The sequence below is a fragment of the Fundulus heteroclitus genome, chromosome 10, assembly GCF_011125445.2.
Source record: "Fundulus heteroclitus isolate FHET01 chromosome 10, MU-UCD_Fhet_4.1, whole genome shotgun sequence".
NCBI lineage: Eukaryota > Metazoa > Chordata > Actinopteri > Cyprinodontiformes > Fundulidae > Fundulus > Fundulus heteroclitus.
In genome coordinates this window covers 5078773-5104730 of record NC_046370.1, presented here as the reverse complement: position 1 = coordinate 5104730, position 25958 = coordinate 5078773, and the positions used below count along the sequence as shown (strand labels likewise).

Sequence of the window (25958 nt, the reverse complement as noted above, 5' to 3'; positions counted from 1 at the left end):
AACTTCTAAAAGGTCGGCGTCCCCTGGTGTAGATCCTTCTTTGTGGACTGGACCACTTGCTGAAACAGCGAGTTGTGGGGCAAAAAGTCAGCAGATCTGAGATGTCCGTCACATTCACAACACACACTTGATTTAAAAACCGGCACAGTGTGCTGTATCATCCTTCAAATCTTCATTTAAGGCTCACCGCTGTTTGTTTCGGCCCCCAAACTTCAATGCATTACTTTGGGAATTTAGCTACCACGTCAACACAAACTATAATTGAGCTGTAGACGGAAAGGGAAACCTGTTTCACGCTGATGCCCCATTATAAAATCCAGTGTAACCAACTACCATAAGAATAACCGTTTTAATTAGTGTAGTTTGATCGAAGCATAAGTAATATTTGCACATTTGCAACATACTGCTATGAATGCAATATTTGGATGGATGTCACGCTGCAAGCCAGTGGTGTTCTTTGGCCAGGGAGATGGTCTGTAACTTCCCTCAATTGTGCTCCAGGGCTGCATTTTAGTGGGTGAGACGCTAAAGCTCATAGAAAAAGGAAGGAGGGAATTGCAGCGATGGGTAAAATAGAAACAAAAGTGTCAGAAAAATGCAAGGTAATCAGTAACGTCATCGGCGCGGTAGCAGTGCATGTTTTCCTGATATTGTACCTTGAACCAAAATAACTCATTACTGAACTTAAAAGCATCATGGAAATGAGAACCCTGTCAGAGTTGATGGGAACATCAATGGAGCTAAATGCAGGGCCATCCTGGAGGAGAAACCTGTGTGACCTTTCAAAAATATTACGTATTAAACTTTCTTTAGAAATACTGCTCAGTCTTTATAATGTTTCTTCAGAAGTTATAAAGTAACTGAGTAAAGGAGCTTAAAAAGCCACGTGTGGCTTCAGAGCAACAAGTTTCTGTATCTTGTTGCAGCGTCAAAGCCGACATTGGCTCCGTTTTCTATACTAAGCCCATGAGAAAGCATTTTCCATTTACTTAAGCATAGAAAGTATGCTTTGCTAAATGAAGGTTTTCCTTTTGTAATCAAACACTGCAAAAAGGGAACTAAAAGTAAGTACATTTTTCTAGAAATGAGTGTATTTGTCCTTGATCTGAGCAGGTAAATAATATGATCTGCCAATGGAATAAGATGGTTGCACTTAAAATAGGAGCAATTCATCTCCATCATGTTATTTCAAGTGTAGTATATCTAATTATCTTATTTTAGGGGTAAAAATACTCATTCAATTGGCTAGATCATCTTATTTACCTGCTCAAATCAAGGACAAATACACTAATTTCAAGACTATTTTACTTAGTTTTAGTTCCCCTTTTGCAGTGAAGGAAGTGGCTTCTTTCAACAGCTTGTTTGGGTAGCCAGCAGCCTGTGGTCATCTTTACGCTCTTTATGATTTTTAGTCTTTGCACTTTGTCTTTGTCTAGTGCATTAACTTTTTTAGGGTCCAGTGTGACTGAGCCGTGAGATAGATGGGTTTTTATTTTAGTTGTTGCATTGCTTACATATTCTCTCGTAATTTAGTCCAGGCGTAGAAACTCCCAGACTGTGTACAGAGGACTCTAGAGAATTTATTAATCCATCAGAGACGGCAGTCCTACCTGGCTCTGGTCGTCTGAAGAGGGGAGTGGAGAGTAAAAATCAGAGCTGGAGACTTTATTTCCATCTAGCTAAGTACAGTTCTTTATATCCATCTATCCATGCATCTGTTTGTTTGTTTATCCATCCATCCATCCATCCATCCATCCATCCATCCATCCATCCATCCATCCACCCATCTGTTTGTTCATCCATCCATCCATCCATCCATCCATCCATCCATCCATCTGTTTGTTCATCCATCCATCCATCCATCCATCCATCCATCCAACCATCCATGCATCTGTTTGTTTGTTCATCCATCCATCCATCCATCCATCCATCCATCCATCCATCCATCTGTTTGTTCATCCATCCATCCATCCATCCATCCATCCATCCATCCATGCATCTGTTTGTTTGTTCATCCATCCATCCATTCATCCATCCATCCATCCATCCATCCATCCGTTTGTTCATCCATCCATCCGTTTGTTCATCCATCTATCCGTTTGTCCATCCATCCATCCATCCATCCATCCATGCATCCATCTGTTTGTTCATCCATCTATCCGTTTGTTCATCCATCCATCCATCCATCCATCCATCCATCTATCCGTTTGTTCATCCATCCATCCATCCATCCATCCATCCATCCATCCATCCATCTGTTTGTTCATCCATCCATCCATGCATCTGTTTGTTCATCCATCCATCCATCCATCCATGCATCTGTTTGTTCATCTATCCATGCATCCATGCATCTGTTTGTTCATCCATGCATCCATGCATCTGTTTGTTCATCCATCCATCCATCCATCCATCCATCCATCCATCCATCATCCATCCATCTGTTTATCCATCCATCCATCCATCCATCCATCCATCCATCCATCCATCCATCCATCCATCCATCCATCTGTTTATCCATCCATCCATCCATCCATCCATCCATCCATCCATCCATCCATCCATCCATCCATCCATCCATCCATCCATCCATCCATTCTTCCATCTGTTTGTTTCTCCATCCAGCCATCCATCTGTTTGTCCATCCATGTGTTTATCCATGTGTTTATCCATCCATCCATCCATCCATCCATCCATCCATCCACCCATCCATCCATCCATCCATCCATCTCTCTTATAAACATATCTACAATCAGTGCATAGTTACCACTTGTATTTACACTCTAAATATATACTTTAAAACTCTCAATTTGTGGAAATTTTTGAAAAGTTTGAAATTTGCGATAAAATGTGTAAGATGTTGATTACCTAAGTAAGTTATTGTTTACCCGATCAGATCCTGTTCTCCTGATAGTGTTTCTTAACTTTGTGTCATAAGATCTTCCAAATAAAAGATCTTTGTACTCACCACCACGGCACACAGTGTAAACCTGTAACACTTTTCTACGCGCCGTCTTTGTGACTCAAAAGGCCCACAGCATTTGCAAACAGATTCTCAAGGAAATCCCCAAACAAATAAATCAGTTTGCCTTTGTGCCAAGACAAGAGCGCCCAGCAGCTTTAAGGAAACACCTGTAATCCACTTTAATTCCCATAAACCTCTGCTGTCTTGTAGCAGTGCTTTTATTGGCTGAATTCTCAAAAGGAGGCAATAATACGCTGTATGGCGGTTTGACACGGATAAGCGACAATACAAATGAGATAAATATAATAAAGTGTGAGGTTGCAACGGCAGAATTAATAAATGTCAGCTCGACAATACTTCGGGGCGGCCTTTCAGTACATCTGAGCCGCTCCGAGCGGCACACATGTAACTCGATCTCCGTTAATAACATCGCACCAAATGTGCTTATATGTCTGTTGCTGGTTGTCATCAGACATGTCGTGGAATAACGACTCAGCAAGACACAGACTCCTGAACTGTGATGATACTTCTATAGTTTCAGGCTGAGGAAATTCAGTCTTTGTTCACGTTTTTTTTTGTGTACCCTGCGTTGAATTGTTGTAAACCATACTGGCTGCTGAACAGATGACGATTCCCCAGGGAAGCTTTAGTTGAATGATGAAATATTTATATATTTTTTTAACAACTTAAACACTTTAGGGTTGCTGCCTTTTGGTATGGAAAGAAATCAGAGGACTTCTTTTATGTTTAAAGCTCCAAGTCAAGACTAAACCATGTGCAGATACTGTCAATTACAGGACCTCGAAGAAGAATTTAAGCACCTTGAATTTTTTGCTGATTGGTCAAATTAAAACCAAACACTCAGACATGCTTTTCAAACTTAAAAACAGAAGAAAAATCGACCCTACTTTGTGTCGGTCGGTCACACAAAATCTGAATGAAATGCATGTACAGTGGTCCCTCGCCATATTTTTGGTCACTTTTTGCGGTCTCAGTGTATTTTGGATTATTTTATTGCACAGTACAGTATGCCTAATTTCTGACGTCTAAACCAGAGCACTGCGTTCTGTATTCTGATTAGTGACCAATCAGTAGGGCTGGGCGATATGGACCAAAAATAATATCTCAATATTTTTAGGCTCAGTCCCAGTATACAGTATTTATCTCGACATGTTTTTCTTTTCATAAAGTAATTATAAAAAGGCATCTCTGAATCAAACCTTTTTTAACAGACAGTTGTAGATAATACGAGAAATGGCTTAAAAAAGACCTAATAGAGTTTATCAAATCTAATTATAACGTAAACTAGACCATCTTGATATAAACGACATAGTCTCATCTTATATCTCTTTAAAATGATCTTTATTTTTAAAATCCTGATATATTGCCCAACCCTAAATCAGAGCTCTGTGTTTTGTATCTTGGGCACTGATTGGCTCGGGGACCGTAGTATCGGTCTCCTCCGTCTCTCGTGTAAAGCAGTTGTTTACCAAGTCGGTTTAAACAAGCCTTCTCGCCCAGGAGACAAAAACGGTACCAGCAATTCCTCGTAACCGTGTCCCTCACTGACAATTAGACACCGGTTACAGCTGCACCTTTAGGGGGAAAAAGAAGATGCGGATGAGGGTGTAGATTACAGGGCGCCTCAGATTTGTTGTAGTGTGTGTGTATATGTAGGTTTAAAAGTGTAGAAATTATCTTAAGAGTGTGGGAAACGTTGATAACAGTGTGGAGAAGTTTTATAAAGAGTATATAAAGAAACCTGTCACCATGTTTTAAGGCGTATAAAGCCTTAAAACATGGTGACGCAAATATAAGACTGCTACTTCATGGGTATTCATCTGTAAACCCCGCGATACATGATGGATAACTGTAATTATGTTAAGTTCATAAAGTAACAAAATTTTAAAAAAGTCCAAGGACCTAAAAGTAGTGCTTAGCTTTCCAAAACACTATTTCCAAAACCCTCTAAGGATCTAAAGGGGTCGTGATAATTGATCGGCCCATGAGAAGCAGCAAGACAAGGCAAATTTATTTGTATAGCACAATTCAGTACAAAGACAATGCAAAGTGCTTTACATGATTAAAATATAGCAAAATAAAACAGAATAAAAGCAAGTAGGAATAAAATGTAGATAGAAAAAAAGAACAAAAAAGTGGTGATTCAGTTAACTAGAACAGTTGAAGGCAGTCTTAAACAAATGTGTTTTTAATCTTGATTTAATCAAGCGGCTGTTTTATTAACCACCAGGGAGATCAGGCCAAGTATTAGGGTCCAGTTGTCCCTAAAAATCAGAGATGCATCTAAATCTCCGTCAGGTCCGGAAAAGAAAATCATTTTTGGGTTCCTTTGTCTGCTTTGGAACACATTTTAACATATGGGGGGGAAAAAATCAGCTAAAAGGTAAACGCATATCAGTAACAAGAAAATATTTAGAGGAAGTTCTCCCACTCTAATTTCTCGTGACGTAAGCGGATGGTGTTTGCTCCCGGGGTTCGAAAAAAATAAAATAAAAAAAAAAGCTCTGGCAGGTCTGCGTGCAAGTTGTAATGTCTTGCTGAGCAGCCGAAAGGACTGACGGATGGTGTTTCTGTCCCTGCAGTGGGTATCTGTTGATTGCTTGCACTGCAAAAACGGATCTAAAAATAAGTAAAATGTTCTTAAAGTTATCGTTTTAATCCTTGATTTGAGCAGGTAAATAAGAGTATCTGCCAACGGAATCAGTATTTTGAGCCCTAAAATAAGATAATTAGACATCCTGCACTTAAAATAAGTTGATGGAGATGAATTGTTCCTATTTTAAGTGCAAAAATCTCATTCCATTGGCAAATCATCTTATTTACCTGCTCAAATCAAGGACAAATACACAATTTTAAAGAATATTTTACTTATTTCTAGTTCCGTTTTTGCAGTGTGGGCGTCGTCCTCTGCTCACCGTGCTCAATTCATGTTGACTTGTGTTTAAGCTTTGGAACCGAACGCCCCGTGGGACGTCATGATTTAAATCTTGTTGGATAATTAATTTTTGGAAAAAGTCTGCTTCGGGTTTAATCTAAAAAAAAAAAAAGACCCCAACACATTTTTTTTAATTCAATATAGACACAGACGTTTAACACAAATACTCAGAAACCATTTGGATGTGTTTTGGCTCACCACAGAGACCCCTCTCATCAGGGCGGAAATGCTTCATGGCAGAGTGTGTGTGTGTGTGTGTGGGGGGGGGGTGATCATAAGCAGAAATCATCTTTTGATGTTCAGGCACCCTTTCCTCAGCGGGCACAAATAAAATCCCAAACCATAAGAGCAGAATCTGATCATAACTGAGTCACCACATCCTCTCACTGGGGGACGAGGCATTTACATTGTTTTTTTTTATTAATGTGTTTTCCACACTCTGCGTAACGATGCAGTGAAACAATGGCTTTTTGATGCTTTTGCTTTCCGTTTTCCAGATTGACTGAAGCCTCAGGGTACCTCACCGACGGGCCCTTCAACTACAAGTTCAAAACAAAGTGTACCTGGCTCATCGAGGCCTAGTAAGTACTTCATTCATTTGTTGTGAATGAACTATGACTGTTTATACATTCAGAAAATTACCCTTTTTAGTGCTCAACTGTTTAGCCAATTTATCCCAACCTGTAAGCAAACCTTGTGGTACGCTTCTACCATTGTGTTTATTTATATCTCATGGTAGTATTTTTGTTAAGAAGTTAGAAAACGCTAAAATGGTAATCCCAGACTATCTAAGTGAGCATGCTGCCCCCTGGATAACCATCCCGTTTTCATTTATCAGTCCTCTTTGTCCAGAAATATGTATGTCACTTCTCTGACGTCCACAATCTCTATGAATCATCTATTTTCCCAGTACCTGCTTTCAACAGCTCCGGCAACCTGTAGTTTCAAATAATATCTAACAATCCCAACCTGTGAGCAAACCAAGTGGTACGCATGTACTTCACCATTGAGTTCATTCATATCGCATTGGTAGCATTTTTGTAAAATAAGAAGCTAGAAAACTCTAAAAAGTCTCAGTCAACCTTTATTGATTATGAATGATTATCAGACCTGATCGAACCAAATTCCCTATAAGAAAAACTTCTGCCTGTCGATATTATTGGTCATTCTTATATCCTTACCATAGACCAAGAGCAGATTGTAGGAAATCACTTGATCTCTTGGGTTGTTGAAGTGGAGATTAAAAGCGGCCCAAACTGGGACAAACTGAAACAGTATGCTGCTTCCCATGGCTTGGGACCTGACAGACCCACTAGAATCTCACAAAATGGACTCAAGTTGGTGACTAAGTCCAAATTATGCGAAAAATTGACACACATGTTAGACATTTAATCAAGAATCAAGCGTCTCTGCCATTGTTTAACTTTTCAATTCAATTAAATTTTATTTATATAGCGCCAATTCATGAAACATGTCATCTCGAGGCACTTTACAAAATCAAAATCAATCATATTATACAGATTGGTCAAAAATTTCCTATATAAGGGAACCAGTTGATTGCTTCAAAGTCCCGACAAGCAGCATTCACTCCTGGAGAAGCGTAGAGCCACAGAGAGAGTCGTCTGCGTTGTCCATGGCTTTGCAGCAATCCCTCATACTGAACAAGCATGAGGCGACAGTGGAAAGAAAAACCACCCATTAGTGGGAAGGAAAAACCTTCATCTGCCTCGACCGACTGGGGGTTAAAGAAGACAGAGCAGAGACACAACAAAAGCACAGAAGCACACATTGATCCAGTAATCTGTTCTACATTAGATGGTAATAGCGGATGATCTGTCTTCTCTGGAGGATGTCACAGTTAACAGAACGCCAGACCAGGTGTACCTTCTATGAAGAAAAATAGTTAAACCATAATGAATAGATGTAGAAGGGAAATCAGCGATAAAGAAGAATGTAATGTGTAAAATTCAGTGAACAGCATCTCCCACTGGTTCTTTTTTGTTAGACCAGTGAACTGAAACTCATAAAAGAAATTTTACACACAAAAAAAAGCAACTTCCCGTGGCAGACGGCTCCTTTTTTTTGTCCCGGACAAAGCTGGGCGTGAACATGGAGAAGTAACCAGCACCCAGTGAATTTTAGCTGTCCACCCTCCACATGCAGCTTAAAGGGCACAACGTAAATCTGGAAGGAACATTTTAACGTTTCCGTATGATTACATATTGAGCCTTGTGCTCCTGGAACTCTTTCATGAGCAATCGTTGTCATGAGGCAGCAAGAACCTCTTTACCTTTTCAGGCCTTTCATTTTCATACCAGCACTAACCACCATGTGGAACCTCTTTATTTTTTTTTCTCTTCCTTCTGTCTTTAAGTAGAATATAATTACCCAAAGCTAGTTGGTTGTTTTCAGTTCCTGTTGGGTTTGGAAAGTAGGGATATATCTGAGCACTATTTGGCCAAAACAAAACTATTATTTCATTTTAGCTTTTTGAATCCATTACAAAACATGTTTAGCTCTAGAAAGACCTCAAACGACCAAATGTGCCTACTTGGGTCCCAAAAGAGGTAAACGGATTAAATAAAAACAGTTGTATGTCCTGCAAGGAAATCCCCCAACTGTCTACCAGTAATACCATATATGATGGTGTTTTTTTGTTACTATTGTTGGTTTCTGTTGCATGAAATGAAAAAAAAAGCTTTTCACGTTTTACTTCTTTTTTTTTAATAGTCCAACCAAAATCATATTTTATGTGTTTTCAGAAAGAAACTCTAAATGCTTTTCTTCTTTCAGTCCTAATGCTGTTCTGCGGTTAAGATTCAACCACTTTGCCACCGAATGCAGCTGGGACCACATGTACGTCTATGACGGAGACTCGGTTTATGCTCCTCTGGTTGCAGTTTTCAGGTGAGAAATATATATATATACACTTTGAATTCAGCAGAAAAGGGAAATCCTTTGTCACTGGAGTGTTTTAAAAAAAATAAATAAAAAATAGCTCTTGTAGAAATGAGTAATTTATGAAAAAACACCATTTTAATTTGGTTTTGAAATAGAGACAAACATAAGACTTTTGATAAAAGAGGAAGGATAATTTTTTTTTTCGGAAGGGTGTTGGTATTTTTGGTAAATTATGTAAGTAAAGAAAAGCACATAGTTTCCAACCTAAAAATAGAGTTAAAAAAGGTTAATGGTACTTTTAGTTTTAGTCTGCTGTGGAAATTCAGATACTGCTAGAACCTCCTTCTGTTGTTATATCTAGATTTAAAAAACATTACTTGGTTCTTTATTATTTTTAGCCAAAGTTATCGAGAGTCATTGTGGAAGATTCAAAGAGCCACCTGTGCCTCTGGAGCCGCAGGTTGCAGACCCCTGCTTTAGACGCAGTGATGTAAGGCAAGGCAAGTTTATTTATAGAGCACTTTTCAGTAACAAGACGATTCAAAAGCAAAATTACAGAGAAGGAGGCAAAACATTACAGGGGAGTAGTAGCAGCAGGTCAGATACAGAATAAGACAAACTGGACTACATACCTCAAGATTTACATTTAAAGGCAACTTTAAACAAATACGTTTTTAACTTCGATTTAAAGGAAGACCTTAGTGGTCTGGAGGGTTGATACACTGATAACAAGTCTGTGATGTATTTAGGTGCTAAGCCATTCAGTGATTTATAGACTAACAGAAGTATTTTAAAGTCTATTCTCTGAGATACAGGGAGCCAGTGTAAGGACTTTAGAACTGGGGTGATGTGCTCTACTTTCTCAGTCTTAGTGAGGACACAGACCTGCGAAAACACCGTTGCAGAAATCAATTCTACCAAAAATAAATGCATGGATTAGTTTTTCCAGATCCTCGTGAGACATTAGCCCTTTAATACCGGAAATGTTCTTCAGGTGATAGAAGGCCGACTTTATAATTGTCTTTAGATGTCTAATTCCATCACTACTCCCAGATTTCATACCTGATCGGTGGTTTCTAGCTGAAGCAGCTGAAGCTGAGCACCAACTCTTGATCGCTCATCTATTGGTCCAAAAATTAATACCTAAGTTTGGTTTATATTCAACTGAAGAAGATTTGGGCACATCCATACATTGATTTGTTCTATGCATCTACCCTCTAATAGGTTCATAGTCACCTGGTGACATGGTGATGTAAAGCCGTCTGCATACTTATGGTAACTGAGTTGTTGTTTCTTATGATCTGAGCTAGAAGGAACATGTAGATATTGAACAGGAGGGGTCCAGGATGGACCCTTGGGGAACGCCATATGTGATTTTTGTCATCTCTGATGTAAAGTTACCTACTGACACAAAAAAGTCCCTGTCCTTTAAGTAGGATTTAAACCAGTGGAGAGTTGTACCAGAGAGGCCGACCCAGTTCTCCAGGCGCTCTAACAGAATGGAGTGATCGACAGTATCAAATGCTGCACTAAGGTCCAATAGTACCAGCACTGTGGTTCTTCCACAGTCTCTATTTATATGGATGTCATTAAACACCTTGATCAGGGCGGTCTCTGTACTGTGGTGAGCGCGGAAACCTGACTGGAAAACGTCAAATCGGCTGGTCGTTGTTAAGAAGGTGTTTAATTGTTGAAATCCAGCTTTTTCAATAATCTTACTGATAAAGGGGAGGTTTGAGATGGGCCTGTAGTTCTGCAGAAGTAGTTTGTACAAATTGTTCCTTTTCAGCAGTGGTTTGATAATTGCTGTTTTTAGGAACTGCGGGAAAACACCTGACAGAAGGGACGTGTTTATTATCTGAGTCAAATCAGACGCTATGACAGGCAAAACTTTCTTAAAGAAAGCTGTGGGTAGAACTTCAAGGCAGCAGGAGGAGGAACTTAGCTGGTGAACGATTACTTCTAAGCTTTTGTAGTTTATCTGGCTGAATTGGGACAATTTGTCATGATCTGTTCTGGTTGGAGACAGCTTTGGGTCTGGAGTTGATATGGATGTACAGACTGATCCTCTAATCTTTTGGATTTTCTCAGTATTAGGAGGCATGTAAACCTTCAAGAACATAGTATGTGTCGGGCTCGTTAACTGAAGAGCCAAATATTCAAAACAATCAAATTTTCCTAGAAACACCTTTTTACACGTTAGTGAATCACTAAACAATGTTGCCACTCCTCCACCTTTCCTTTGCTGTCTGCTCTCACAAAGAAAATTGTAGTTTGAAGGCGTCAACTCTATCAGAATAGGTGCCTTATCAAATGCATGTAACCATGTTTCTGTTAAAAACAATACATCAAGATCAAGGTGACTAATGAAGTCATTGATCAAAAATTATTTTCCTGACAGAGATATAATGTTTAATGTTTATATGACTTAGTGGTTGACTTCGTCTCGGGAACTGGTTGTATGTGGCAACTTATTGCTTCTAAGTAGGATTGTTATTTTTTTGTTTGTTGTCCTTCTAGCTTTGTTCCTTCTGCCACGTATCATCACAGATATTTTACAGCTTTCTCCCATCAGGAGCGCAAGCTTATTCTGGATTTCGTCACGTGTGATAAAGTTACCACCGGGGCCCAGGGTACATCACAGTGAAGTGATCTGAAGGTCCTGAGCACAGACATGTTCCTTGATATGTTCAGGAGATAGGTCAGGAGGCATGTTGTTGGTGAAATCCAGGATAGGGACATTTGGGCTGAGTGGGGAGAGAGGCAAAGTAGGTGCAGTCTGGGCTGGGGCCTGGGGGGAGGGAGGTTTTGGGGTCTTTTTGTCCTGTTTAGATCTGGGGGGAGTCCTTTTGGGGTGGCGGTGACTGCGTCATCTTCCTGGCTATCTTTATCTCGGCTGTTGCAGGCTTTGCCGGGCTTATCATCTGTTCGTGCACTTGTTCCTTGTTCAACGTAGCACAGAGTTAAGGGTTTGCTTCTGTAGCGTAAACGTGTTTAAAAGAGAATAGGTATATTTAACAGGTATATAACAGGTATATTTTTTCTGTGCATATCTTGGCAGCGGGCTGATCGTACCGGAAATCCGAGGAAATGAGACGGTTCCTGAAGTTGAGACGACGTCTGGATATGCACTGCTACACTTTTTCAGCGACGCTGCCTATAATCTGACGGGATTTAACATATTCTACTCGTAAGTGTCTTATGTTAAACATTTCAATTTGGAAAACAAATATAACTAATAGGCTGGTGAAGGTTCTCAGTCATCCAGGTCATGGTCATTCCAAAAAAAAGTAAACAACAAAGCAACTGGACTTGTTTTTCGTAGTAGAAGACGTTTCACTTCCTCTCCAGGAAGCTGCGAAACGTCTTCTACTACGGAGAACAAGTCCAGTTGCTTTGTTTTTTACTTTTTTTGGTATAACTAATAGGCTATTCTAATTGTTTTTTTTTTGGTGAGTAAAATATTAACAGCAGCTGGTAATTACTTAATCCAGTCTAATGTAACTATTGAGTATTTTTCTATGCGTCACCACCGCCCTTGTGCAGTTAACGTTCACTAAAAGCTAGCCATCTTTATTTTCAGCATAAACTCTTGTCCCAATAACTGCTCCGGTCATGGGAAATGCACCCCTGGGAACTCGGCCGCCAGCAGAGTGTACTGTGAATGTGACAAGTACTGGAAGGGCGAGGCCTGCGACATCCCCTACTGCAGGAACAACTGCGGGAGCCCCGACCACGGCTACTGCGACCTCACCGGCGAGAAGCTGTGTGTCTGCAATGACAGCTGGCAAGGTGAGAGCCCACGGGGGGGAAAGGATTACGTGTTATATGTTGGTGACTTCTGGAAGTGGCTGGATGTATTTGTCAAAAAAAAAAAAGGACGAGTTGGCATAGGTCGGCAAGGATTTTTACGGCCTGATAACCTTGAGTGAAAATACAGGGGTTTCGTTGTATTGTCACAAAATGTTATCCAACTGCTTTTGTTTAAAATAAAAAGCGGCTATTATTCCTGCCTCTAGTAAAATAAAATGAGTATTGCCTCTATAATTAGGTTGCCTATAAAACCGTTTTTTGTTGTTGTTTTGACACAGTCTTAAGGAAAAGCATAAAAGAAGCAAAATAAACGAGAGATGCATGTGACTGAATCAGATGGTTTCCAACTTCAGATTGCAAAAAAAATCAGATCTCCTTTAGATCAGCATCATTACCTAAGAACTCGTGTTTGTAGTAATCAGTAACAGAGAAATGCTTAAATAACGTCAGAGGGCGTGCAGTGAGTCAGGAGTTTGGACTCTAAGGCTACCTTTGAAGAGCAGATAGGCATTTTTCTTTTTAATAAACTTTTAGTTAGACTTGGGATGTTTTAAGTTTTGTATATCTCTATTTTACTGGATTATTTTCTGTTTTGCATTTTATTGTATTTGTCTGTGAAGAGCGCCATACCAATAATGTTTTAGTTACTTCCCAAGCCTTCTTTCAGCCAGCTGACCAGCAGTGTTCAGCAACTGCGGGCTACTGTAGGCAAGTGGTGCGACTAGATGCAGAAAACCAGCCTGTGCTTATTCGGAAGCATAAAACTGTCTTGAGCGGTTTTGAAGAAATGCCTTTAATATGGTCGCTTGTTTTGTGGGCCAACTACAAATTTAGTGAGATGATTCTGGTTGAAGTTGGTCGAGACCAAAATTGATCCAAAGAGAGGAAACTGATCAGCTGCCTCCTTGGTTGTTACTCATCCTAATCTATGGCTCACAATCTTAAAAAAATCGTTTCACACACGAAGAATATGTGTTTTAACTGGACCTGCCTCAGACTGATGGATAATTGACCTTGGCTACAATCATCAGCCGGGCTCTTTGACTATTAAAGATGTTAAAAGGAAAGTTTATAGTGGTTCTTTGATACTCGGGACAGTTTAAATGGATATTTCAGACACACAGAACAACCATTACAGCTGATTTGACGCACCTTTTTACAGAAATCTTATACCCTGTTAGTTATGAGTTGTCTGTGTGAGCATTCTTTGTGTTTGCAAGGAGAAACAAGCTAGAGGTCATGACTTCATTTATCAATAAATCAGATCTGGATCTAATGTAGCATTTGTTGAGCGTGTTGGACTTGTTCATCCAATAAATGGAGGCTCCACTAAGCATTTTTACAGGACTTATGGGGGTTTGCTAATGCAAAGATTGTCACCAGATACCCTAGCAGAACCTCAGAGGTTTAATTGAGCCGACAGCCCGAGTGGTCAGAAAAAAAGGGACCTGCTAGGTTTTGCTGAGGCGTGTTGGAGGGGCTGCAAGATCCCCTCCCCTCGCTCCTTACAAACTTCTCTCCACCGTCTCTCCATCTGCAGTTGGTGATGTCATTAACAGCTGTGTTGTGTTACGTCCCGCTGTAATGCTGATTGGTGTCATGTTATTAAGCATGTTGCCTGGGCCTTATTATATTTCTCCAGCTGGAAGGAAGCAAACGCTTTTGCAAGATAAAACAGAATAATTTTTGAGTGGCGTGCACTTCCTCAGTACGCCCTTTATTAATTAATACCAGCTAAAATCTGACATCTTGTTGTTCGTCCTCATCGCTTATGGATTAGCTCTGGCTCGTGTTCAGGTTAGGCATGTTTGCGGTTCTAATTAACAGTAATTACTGAAAATATTTCTAATATACAGCTAGAATTTGCTAACTTGACTCTAGCCAGATGTATTTCGCTCCACCTAGCTTCACTCACATCCATCTGGGACCTCGCCATAGGAATTGCCTTTCTTGAAGGCTGGGCCTTATCAAAAATCCTTGCATATGATTGGATAAGCCACTTGTCTGTCATCTTTATCAACGTGCTTTTTCAACCACTCACACCGAAGCCAACCCGTGACGTTGTGAGACTTTTTTTTTTTTTTTTTTTTTTAAATGTGTTTGCGGCTCTAGTGGCACGCGTTTTATTGACAGTGAGCTGACAGCAAGAGGGGGGAAAAGACATGCGGCAAAGCGCCGCGGGTCAGAGTCTATCCCGGGCCGACCGCGTCAAGGACTAAAGGCCTCCTAATATGGTTTGCGATAACCGCTCCGCCACGGGCACCGGAAAACAAAACTTGCCAAATCCGGTCGGGAGAAGGGCGAAAACATGGTTTCCACCAACAAAAGCCTTCAGAGCCGTTCTCTGATGTTCTTTTAATGAAACAATATTAGGTAGATTGGACAACACAGAAGAAATGGCAGCATCAATGTTAACGCTTGCTTCCTCGATGTGAGCCGTCATTGCTGTCTGAGTCAAAACAGTCTCACGGTCGCTTCTCCACTACGTCACATCTATGAAACTCCAGCCCTGCGTCCTGATTGGCTGGACAATAAAATTGGTGGGAGAAATCACTCTCTATGGAAGAGGTCCCAGATAGATGTGGCTAGAGTCAGGTTAAGAATTTGCAGCCTAAAGACAGTAAACATAAGGAGTATGTAATGTTTTGCATTACATCACAAAAAACATGCAAATCCTTTCAACTTCTTTACATTTTGTTATATAACGACCACAAACTTGGGTGTAGTTTATTGGGACTGCTAAAAAACAAACACAAACATGATGCATTGCTGGTAACATCGTTAACAAGTTAAAGTGTGGCATGTGTTTTTACCACCACTTTTTGTGCATGTCTGCACCATCTTTGCACGACTAGAAACCGAAGTGTTCAGCCATTTTCTCTCTTATCTTGCCTCTTTAGTTGCCAGCCGCATGTTTTCTTCCAGGATTGCCCTCTATTGGTCAACGTCGATCTTCCCATCAACTCTCTCTGATGCAGCCATCAACATGCTTCACTGTAGGGAGGACGTATACAGGGTGTGGCTCCACCACATATGATGTGGCCGTATGTGGGCCAAAGAAGTTTAAATTTGCCCCCTCTTACGCACGGTAGCTTTGTCCCCCACATGGTTGGTGCTAAACTGCTAACTGGACCGCTGATGGTTTTCTTTTAACAATAGCTCTTCCAAAAACATCATATTTGGAGAGCACGACTAATTGTTCTATTGACATATTCTCCAACATGAGCTGTGGATGTCTGCGACTCCTCCAGAGTTTTTCTATTGGTCATTTGCTGCTTCCCTGACTAATGTTGTCCTTGAGCGGCCTGTTAGTTTACACGGATAGTCATGTCTCTGTAGATCTACAGTTCACTTATACTCTCTTTCTGACTCATCTGCTGCGTTCCTTGTTCTTCATGATGCCGTTTGTTCCCCAACGTTCTCTAGCAAACCTCTCACTGCAAAAACGGATCTAAAAATAAGCAAAATGTTCTTAAACATAGTGTTTTTTTCCTTGATTTAAGCAGATAAATAAGATAATCTGCCAATGGAATGAGTATTTTGACACCTAAATTAAGATAATTAGACATCCTGCACTTGAAATAAGATGATAGAGATGAGTTGTTCCTATTTTAAGTGCAAACATCTTATTCTATTGGCAGATCACCTTATTTACCTGCTCAAATCAAGGACAGATACACTAATTTTCAGAAAGGTTTACTTATTTTTAGGTCCGATTTTGCAGTGGCCTTTCCTAAGAGGTTTGCTTTAATTCCTGCTGAGATTAAATTACAGATGGACTCCTTTTACTGTCTATTGGACTTTAGTTGTATCACATTAGAGGGAGGCTGAAAACAAAAGCACACTCCACTTTTTGAGATCTCTTTTAAAAAACAAGAACTTTCACTGTCAGGCACCGCTTTGTGTTGGTCTATCATAAAAAAAGCTATAAACCATATTTAAGTTTGTTGATCATGAGAAAATGTGAAGAGTTCAGAGGATATGACTTTTTAAAGGGCACCGTGACAAAGAGCTTGTTGTGTTGCATTATTGGGGTTTTAACTTGCATTTCCACTCATACTGCCTTCCCTTTCTGCTCCGTGCGTCTCTGCAGGCCCAGATTGCTCGCTGACCGTTCCTTCGACCGAGTCGTTCTGGATCCTCCCCAGCGTCAAGCCCTTCGGCACATCCCTCGCCAGGGCTTCCCATAAGGCCGTGGTGCAGGAGAAGGTCATGTGGGCGGTGGGTGGATACACGTTTAACTACAGCTCATTCCAGATGATTCTGAAGTAAGTTACTGTTACCAAGTCGCTTTTATTCTCTTTTACCCGATGGTTATTTTGAATGACGCTGGACAGCTTAAAGTTTCTACATCATGATTTTTAAAAGCTGGTTCTTATGGCGGGATAATTAGCCCGTTTTTTGCCGCGATCTTCCCCTTCCGACTGGCCTCGATCATCGGGATGACTCTTAAGATTATCCTAAGAGATATTCTTCTGATCTGGTCCGCTCAGGTGAGGGATTCCCTGAGTAATGAGAGAAAAACAACGCACACCTCTAAATCATAGTGCAGCAAACGTAGATCCACCCCATTCTCTTTCAAATTTCGTTTCGGTATCTCGTTATGATGTGTTCCCATAGTGAGATACCGCACTCATGTTGTAGAGAACCGGGGTTAATTCCTTAGCCGTAAGTTCGCACTGTCTCCACTCTTGTCTCCACCAACAGCTTTTTTTGTTTTTTACTACGTTGTTTTCTCTGTGACAAACTGTCGCCATTATTCTTTCTCGTCATCCATGTTTATTTACTCTGAACTCATGTTTGATGTTGAGAGGATTCACAAGACTTTCCGTCTGATGTCAACGTGTGGTGTCTCTCAGGCTTTGAAAATCTGCCGACTATTTTAAAATCTTGTCGTGTGAGCCAGGCTTAAGCCGTCCAAAGTCAACTATATGGAGATGTCACTTCTCTTATGGAGTCACTTTCTGCTCACAAACTACCCTAGCAACACTTAAACCGCTAGAACGGCTCCAAAGGTCCTGGAGTAAAAACCTATAAGATTTCATCACTGTAACATTTTATCTAGATATGGTATCTTATCGTATACAGCATGCACTATGTGAAACCACAACAAGTTACTCTGCTCAAGGCACTTCTTGCTGTTCGTCTTTCAAAAGAAATGTGGATTCTGAAAAAAAAAAAGTCATAGCAGTAGCAGTAGCTTTGCGTGCGTCCTCCTGCGCTGCCATGTTTTATTTTGGTTCAGCTGTCGGCTCGCCAGCTCTTGCTTTGGTCACAGCTGTATGTCCCGCCTTAAACCATAATTATGCAACATGATTGGGCTGAAGCCTTTTTTTGGTTTGATCCCGAACAGTTGAGGCAGGATTAGGTGGATTCTCATGTGTTTGTGAACGCACAAGTACCAAGAGAAGTCAGCTTGCAGACAAGACTAGGTGCACTGAAGGCAGTTGCTTCCTGAAGGGGCCGAGTAATGACCGCTCTACATCGACCCGGTCATGGCCACTCGTTTTCCAGGACAAGGAGGATTAGCTACTCAGACATGCACGAATCAAGCAAAAATAGTTAAAAGCTAAAAAAAAAAAAACGTTGATTTTTCATGATATAGAACCTTTAAAATAAAATTGCAAATTACATTGCAATAGCTGCATCATTGTTTTTTGCAGGTTTTCTTATACATGTGGGGAACTGCTCATTGTGGATGTGTAGCAGAGAGGAGAATTACCACTGTTCTCTGAGTCTGTCTGATTTGCTTTGGCGAAAAGACCATTCCAGACATGCATTTTTTTAAATCACTTGTTAGTGGGAGATCCGAGAGAATCAGCTGGCCGCTGCCCCACGTATCGATCACATGTGGTTTTTCTTTTATCATTTCAGAAAGTGCCCAGGCTGCTGTGAACAGCTTGTAGTGTAAGCTAGCACTGAGGAAACTTTTGGTCTCTTAGTGGGTTTGTGTTTCCGTATGAGCCGCTGTTGTCAATCTGCTCAGTCTTTATTCATTACCAGGTGCAATTATTCCTGTTGTTCCTGCTCCATCTTGTGTGAATAACAACAGGGCGTTGTTGCGACCAGGTGTTCCTTTTTATTGCACAAATGATGCAAATTATGCACATTCGTCACTGCTGTAGAGGCTGCAGCTGAACAAAGGATTTTTCTAATTCTATAAAACTAAATAATTTGTTCACAAAATGGGAGGAAAAAGACTGTATCAAATCTAAATGTAGGATTCTATTTATTTGCCGTCACTCAGGGGTTTAAGTTTCTATTGTCACCATATATATTCACCATAAACGGTCACGTTCAGTTATAGTGAATATTTTTTAAAAGTTAATTTATTTCAGTAACTCAATTCGTAAAATTACTTGCAAACGATTACATGCACACAAACAGATGTTTTCAACCCTTTATTTCTGATAATCATGGGGCTTTTCTGCTTATAGCTAATTACAAACACGAAATTTAAGAGTAGAATATTACATCAGAACAATAAAAATAGTTTTAATACAGGAATGTGAGCATAATGAAATGTATGCTTAATACCTGCTTCAAGAATGCATATTCTAATGTATTGAATGAGGGTGTATATATAAGACATATTACATACATTAAATTGATTGTTTCTCCAGAAAGATGTTAAAACCTTTAGCGTGATCAGTGAATCTAACCAGATCGTTATTGTAAAATATAAAGGGGATTAAAAATGCCACAGGTTCGTGTTTTTATTATATTGATGCAATAATTTAGAAAGAAAAAAAAACTAACATTAACTATTTGCTTTCATTTCCAACTCAACTCATAATGCATTCAGCGTGTTTTATAAGCATTTTTTTATAAGCAAATGAATAATTTCAAGTTTTATGAGTATTTATGCTATTAAGGCCTCTTATTGTGAATTTAACACAATACAAACTTATCAAACTTATTATACTGACAGTCTTGTCCAGTATAAGCAGATACTGGAGCACATGCTGGTGACAAAAAGCAACAATTATTTTTGATACTGCTAACTTATTACGGTCTACTCATTATTAGGATAATGTTATAAAAGTGCTGTGTTTTGATTATGACAGTCTAAAGAAGAAATGTAGTGGTTTAAAGTGAACAAGCTTATTTTATAGAATATTCTAGCTTTGGATCTTCTCTAAAGTAACACTGAGAGGCAACCAAGCAGGTATTAGTTGGTTATTTGGTCCGGCTAGCTGTTGATGTTTGCTAACTGGGGCTTTAATGTGACTGCCGAGTGTCGCTCCTTTAGTTTGCAGGCCAGCAGTATCTGAACAAATTAAGGAAGCCTTCTTTCAGCCAGCTGACCAGCAGTGCACACGGACAGGTGCAGAAGGCGGATCCGTGTTACGCCAGATTGACTTCTCGGAAAAAATATTTAGCTGTGAAAGAAAATCTCAGGTGACGAGCTTTAAGCTGTGGTCTGTCATCCAGTGTGACCTACGCTTGTTCATTTACTGTTGACGACTGAAGTAGACCTGCAAGAAATTTCATGTCTGATATGTTCTGGGGAAATCGAGTAAGGGCAAGTATTGCTGCAACCCACCTCCAGTCCTTGTCCTTTCTCCCTCTGACATGATACCCCGTCGTAAACCTGCACCCAAACCTGTATGATTTGGTAGAAGTGTGCCAAGCTTTATTCTAGACTTCATACAGACACAGAAAACTGTTATCATTCCTGTATCTCTGCCGTTTCAGTAAATGTTCTTTTAATTAGGGGTGTCACTGAAAATTATAATGTTTATTCAGGAAAGCAGCCTATAGTCATGCAGTTAATCTTATTGAAGAGCAATCAAGATTAAATTAATCGTATCAATTTGTTAGACAGGAAGGAAATGCATTGCAGCACTGCACAAGGCAAGGCACCAAGTTACCCTGCGACGTACACAGTTATCTTTAAATTGCTCTAAATAAACGATCCGACCACATAGTCAACGCATCCTCACAGGGGAACACCCCGCGTGCGTATTTTAGTATGTTTTGTACGTATCCTAAATCAGATTGCATGCTACACTTTGGGGGTTTTTAGTTGAAATGTGATGTCCCTTCATTTGCAGCTACAACCTGGAGAGTGGCGTTTGGAGCACGGTGCCCGTCAGCGGAGGCCCTGTGCCAAGATACGGACACTCGCTTGCTGCCCACCAGGTACCTACACGCATACGGACACACAGGACATGCTGTGATGCAGCTTTGGCTTCACAGACGCGTATGTTCCAGAAGCATCTGTCTGCTGATGGCCCTCAATTAAAAAAAAAAACACCAACAAAAGCAGTCCAACTGTTAATAAGCAAGAGGGGAAAAAAAGCTCTCGATGATTTTCATTACTAAACAGGAAGCTGTATCTACTATCTGTGGGAATTCACTCATTTCCTGCATCATTGATAAACAGATATTTTAGGGCTGCGCGGCTGCAGGTCTTCTGATTTGTGATCTTTTTGAATATTGTGCGACGATGATACAGGTTGATATTAATCTGCATCCTATTCACTCTTCCCTTCCTTGTCAGATATGCAGTGCTTTCATCTTTCTCTGTTATTGTCTAACATCCTGGGGTTTATCTTCTCTGTTAGCAGCGAGACTCCAGCCAACTTGCTGAACATATTATTGGCATGCAGATTTCTAATACTGAAAACCAGCCAACACACACCATATTAAAATGACTAGGTTGTTTTTTGACATATTCCGCAGCCCTAAAGAAGTCAGTGTGCTGCTTTTGTTTCTTTTGGTAACACATTTTTAATTAATAACACGATTTGGCAGAGTCGACCTGCAGCTTTCTTTTCATGCTTTCTGCCAGAGCCCCAATCAAGCTAATCCCCCCCCCCCCCCCTGCCTTTCAGGATGATATCTACATGTTTGGTGGGAAGCTGGAAGCCAGTTGGGGCAACGTGACGGACGAGCTGTGGGTGTTCAACATACCGAACCGGACGTGGCAGCGCAGGAGCCCCCTCGTCGGCTCGCCGGCCCAAGCTCAGGTTTACGCCGTTGAGGGCCACACGGCCCACTGCGTGCAGCTGAGCAGCGGCGAGACCATCATGCTGGTCATCTTTGGTTACTCCCCCATCTACAGCTACATCAGCAACGTCCAGGAGTACAACCTGAGTGAGTGGCAGCTCCTGGGTTAAATAACCCCCAGTCGTCCCGTTTTAAGCTTAATTTGAGCAGAGAAATTATATAGTTTATTATCTCTCCAAAACTCTGATATAAACTGATTCAGTCAGCTGACACAATTCATAAAGTTGGGGAACAGTATCAGCATATCATTCCTGTGTAGGCGTTATGACACGTTAGGAGGACATAAAAATGACTATCATAAATCATTTCTAAGAATACTTTAGTACCCCGATGTGTGATTAGTTGTTTCTGTCTCCAGAGGACAAACGTTGCCGACTGTCTGACTTTAAGAGCCGATATGAAAAAACATCCATCCATCCATCTTCTTCCGCTTATCCGGGGTCGGGTTGCGGGGGTAGCAGCTTCAGTAGGGAGGCCCAGACGTCCCTCTCCCCGGCCACTTGGGCCAGCTCCTCAGGAGGAATCCCAAGGCGTTCCCAGGCCAGCCAGGAGACATAGTCCCTCCAGCGTGTCCTGGGTCTTCCCCTGGGCCTCCTCCCGGTGGGACGTGCCCAGAACACCTCACCAGGGAGGCGTCCAGGAGGCATCCTGACCAGATGCCCGAGCCACCTCAACTGGCTCCTCTCGACGTGGAGGAGCAGCGGCTCTACTCTGAGTCCTCCCCGGATGACTGAGCTCCTCACCCTATCTCTAAGGGAGAGCCCAGACACACTACGGAGAAAACTCATTTCAGCCGCTTGTATCCGGGATCTCGTTCTTTCGGTCACGACCCAAAGCTCATGATCATAGATGAGGGTAGGAACGTAGATCGACCGGTAAACCGAGAGCTTCGCCTTTTGGCTCAGCTCTCTCTTCACCACAACGGATCGGTACAGCGCCGCTTCACAGCAGACGCTGCACCAATCCGCCTGTCGATCTCCTGCTCCATTTTCCCCTCATTCGTGAACAAGACCCCAAGATACTTGAACTCCTCCACTAGGGGCAGCACATCCTCCCCAACCCGGAGGAGGCACTCTACCCTTTCCGGTTCAAGACCATGGTCTCGGATTTGGAGGCACTGATTTTCATCCCGGCCGCTTCGCACTCGGCTACGAACCGCTCCAGTGAGAGCTGTAGATCACGCCCTGATGAAGCCATTAGGACCACGTCATCCGCAAATAGCAGAGACGCAATCCTAAAGCCACCAAAATGGATCCCCTCAACACCTTGGCTGCGCCTAGAAATCCTGTCCATAAAAGTTCTGTCTTCTGTCCTGAAACATCAGTTGAAGGAAAAAAATAAAATTTTGCCTTGAGATTTGAACTTTCATGTTGAAGTTTTTTGTTTTTGTTAATACAAGGGATGCACTCATATGAAAATTTGAGCCGATATTTATGTTGGATATTCATATTGCTGTTATTAACCGATATTTACCAATGTGTGTTTGTGTTTCTGTGGCGGTCAAATTTTGTAAGAGTTTGTACCGACTGAAAACTATGCTAACTGAATTAATTTCTGAACGTGGGTTATAGTCTAGGGTCACCAGCATGGTGGCCCTCAGGGACCATATGTGGGGCCCTCAAGCCTTTTCAAACGATACTACAACCCTCCAGTGAGCTGCATCTAATATGTTATTTTATTTAGTTGCTCTTCCTTTTTAATCATACTTGTATTTACGTAGATTTAAAATAATAAATGCGTTAAAAACATGTTTATATTACATAAAGTTAAGGTGAGCTCTGATTCTTCTAGTTCAAAGGGTCAGCACAGGTAGGCTTTCGTATGACACCATTGTACCAATGAAGTAGATCTCAACTTCTAAAAGGTTGAGCTGTGGTTTAGACTTACACACTGCTTTCTTTTAAATCTCTGCTTCATTTGTCATTGTCACATGACCGAACAAAAGCCTCATGACCAACCGCCTGCCCTCCCTCTGCTGAAATACAGGCACAAAGGGCAGCTAAAAGGAAATAAACATGGGTTACTAATATCAGCCCAGTTTTACTTATGGGGTTGGTACAGATATGTTAAAAACGACTAAAACTGGCCGATACTGCCGTTTATTTGTTTCCATTCTTGTATTGCCTTGCAAACATATTCATAGCTATTAACCTTTTTACCTTAAATCATGTTATAACCCCAGATTATATTTTACGGGAATTTCTTGTGATAGACAAACTTAACTTTTTGCACATGGCTAAGTAGCTCAAGCATCTGGGAACCTTTCTCAAGTCTTGCCAACTGTTCTCAATTACATTGAGTTCTGTTCTTTGACTAGGCCATTTTCTTGTAACTCTGACTGTACGTGTAGGTTGTTGTCCCTCTGGAAGGGAAAACCTTCAACCAAATCTGAAGTCTTTTTCTGTCTCTAAGCGGGATTTCCCTGTAATTATCTCCATCTGTCTTTTCTCATCAACTCTGATCTGCATCTACACACATGATGATGCTGCCGCTGCACACTTGGAAAACATTTTTGTTTTTTTTGCACATAGGCCAGTAAGTTAGGAGTTTAGTTTTGCTACAACTTTCTGCACCACCACCTATGGCATCTATGGACTTTCTTACACCACCATCTATGGCATACAAAACAATTGTATGCCATAGATATTTATTCATAAAAGATTTTAAAATCTGTGTGTTTTCCTTCCCCTTCACAGTAATTTGATGATACTTTCTGTTTGCGTTTTACATTAAATCCCACACTGCAACAATAGAACTATTAATAAGTAACATTTTCTTGAAATTAATGTATTTGACCTTGATTTGAGCAGGTAAATAAGATTATTTGCCAATGGAATGAGTATTTTTACCCTTAAAATAAGATAATCAGATATACTGCACTTGAAATAAGACGCTGGAGATGAATTGTTCCTATTTTAAGTGCAAACATCTTATTCCATTGGCAAATAGTCTTATTTACCTGCTCAAATCAAGGGCAAATACATTAATTTCAAGAAAATGTTACTTATTTTTAGTTTTATTTTTGCAATGCAATAACTGTACATTGTAGTTTTAAGGGGAGAAGATGTGGAAAGGTTCAACATCTAATAATACTGCAACTGAAAAGCATATCTTATAAGAAGCATCATTAATATCATTTAGTATTGGCTGATTAATTTAATAAAAATCTGCCCAGTGTTGACCGGGACTTTAGAGTAAGTTTTAATTAAGATGAAAATCTTCTTAAATCCAGTTGATGTGTGGGAGGAAACTTGAATCAGCTGCAAGAGGTTTCTCCTCTTATTTCAAGCTCTTCCTCATATGTTTTCTTGTCAGGATCCAAAGTGTGGGTGGTACCTGAGACGAAAGGGGCCGTTCCCCAGGGAGGTTACGGCCATAGCAGCACATACGACAGCTCCAGCAGCAGCATCTACGTCCACGGAGGCTATAAAGCTCTCCCAGCCGGCAAGTACGGCCTTGTGGACGACCTCTACCGCTACGACGTGAACACGAGGACATGGTAAATCATCGTAGCTGCGTTCGCCATCCATTATCCTTTACAGATGTTGTGTCACACAGCTGTCCCCGACACACGCCTGTCGCGCCCATTTCACAGGTTCATTCTGAGAGAAAGCGGCTTTCCGCGGTACCTGCACTCGGCGGTGCTTCTCAGCGGCACTCTGCTCGTCTTCGGCGGCAACACGCATAACGACACGTCACTCAGCAACGGGGCCAAGTGTTTCTCCGCTGACTTCCTCGCATACGACATCGGTATGTCTCGCGTTGCAACATGTAGCAAGTAAAAAAAAAAAAAAGGATTATGTTATGAAGGTGATGCTTTTCTTCACTTTGTGTATGAGAACCCTCTACATTGGCTGTTACTTTAGTGTTAAAGAATGAGACATTTTGGGTTTAACACAAAAAAATGCCTTAGTCTGTTGGAAATTAACAAAGAAAGCCACTGTTGTATTCCTCAGCCTGTGATGAGTGGACACTCCTACCCAAACCGGACCTGCACAGGGACGTCAACCGTTTCGGCCACACGGCTGTCGTCAGCAACGGGTAGGTCTTTAAATCCGATGTCTTCACGGTTGATACAAGGTTATAATATAGAATGGAAAAGTCTTTTATTTAGTCTGTCTCTTTATCAAGCCGTCCATTTATCTGTCCATACTTCTGCTTATCTGTCTATGGCTCTGTCTAAACACAAATCCATCCATCCACGTGTCCATCCACCTGTTCCTTCATCTGTCCATCCATCTGCCAATGCGTCATTCCCGCTCTTCATCCGGCCATTTCTTCTTTTTATTTGAACCCAGATCATCATAGAAA

General features: G+C 41.0%; 1 protein-coding gene across 3 annotated transcripts in view; it reads left to right on the top strand.

The window, feature by feature from the left end:
• atrnl1b (attractin-like 1b) overlaps nt 1-25958 on the top strand; it is a 101524-nt gene that overhangs the window by 2640 nt on the left and 72926 nt on the right. For all 3 annotated transcript variants that reach the window (XM_036141819.1, XM_036141820.1, XM_036141818.1), the window contains 10 exons: nt 6416-6499; nt 8712-8825; nt 11881-12009; nt 12403-12611; nt 16726-16900; nt 20690-20777; nt 21473-21734; nt 24963-25146; nt 25243-25397; nt 25604-25688. In XM_036141819.1, the coding sequence (XP_035997712.1) occupies nt 6416-6499; nt 8712-8825; nt 11881-12009; nt 12403-12611; nt 16726-16900; nt 20690-20777; nt 21473-21734; nt 24963-25146; nt 25243-25397; nt 25604-25688 (1485 nt within the window). The remainder of the gene's footprint in view (nt 1-6415; nt 6500-8711; nt 8826-11880; nt 12010-12402; nt 12612-16725; nt 16901-20689; nt 20778-21472; nt 21735-24962; nt 25147-25242; nt 25398-25603; nt 25689-25958) is intronic.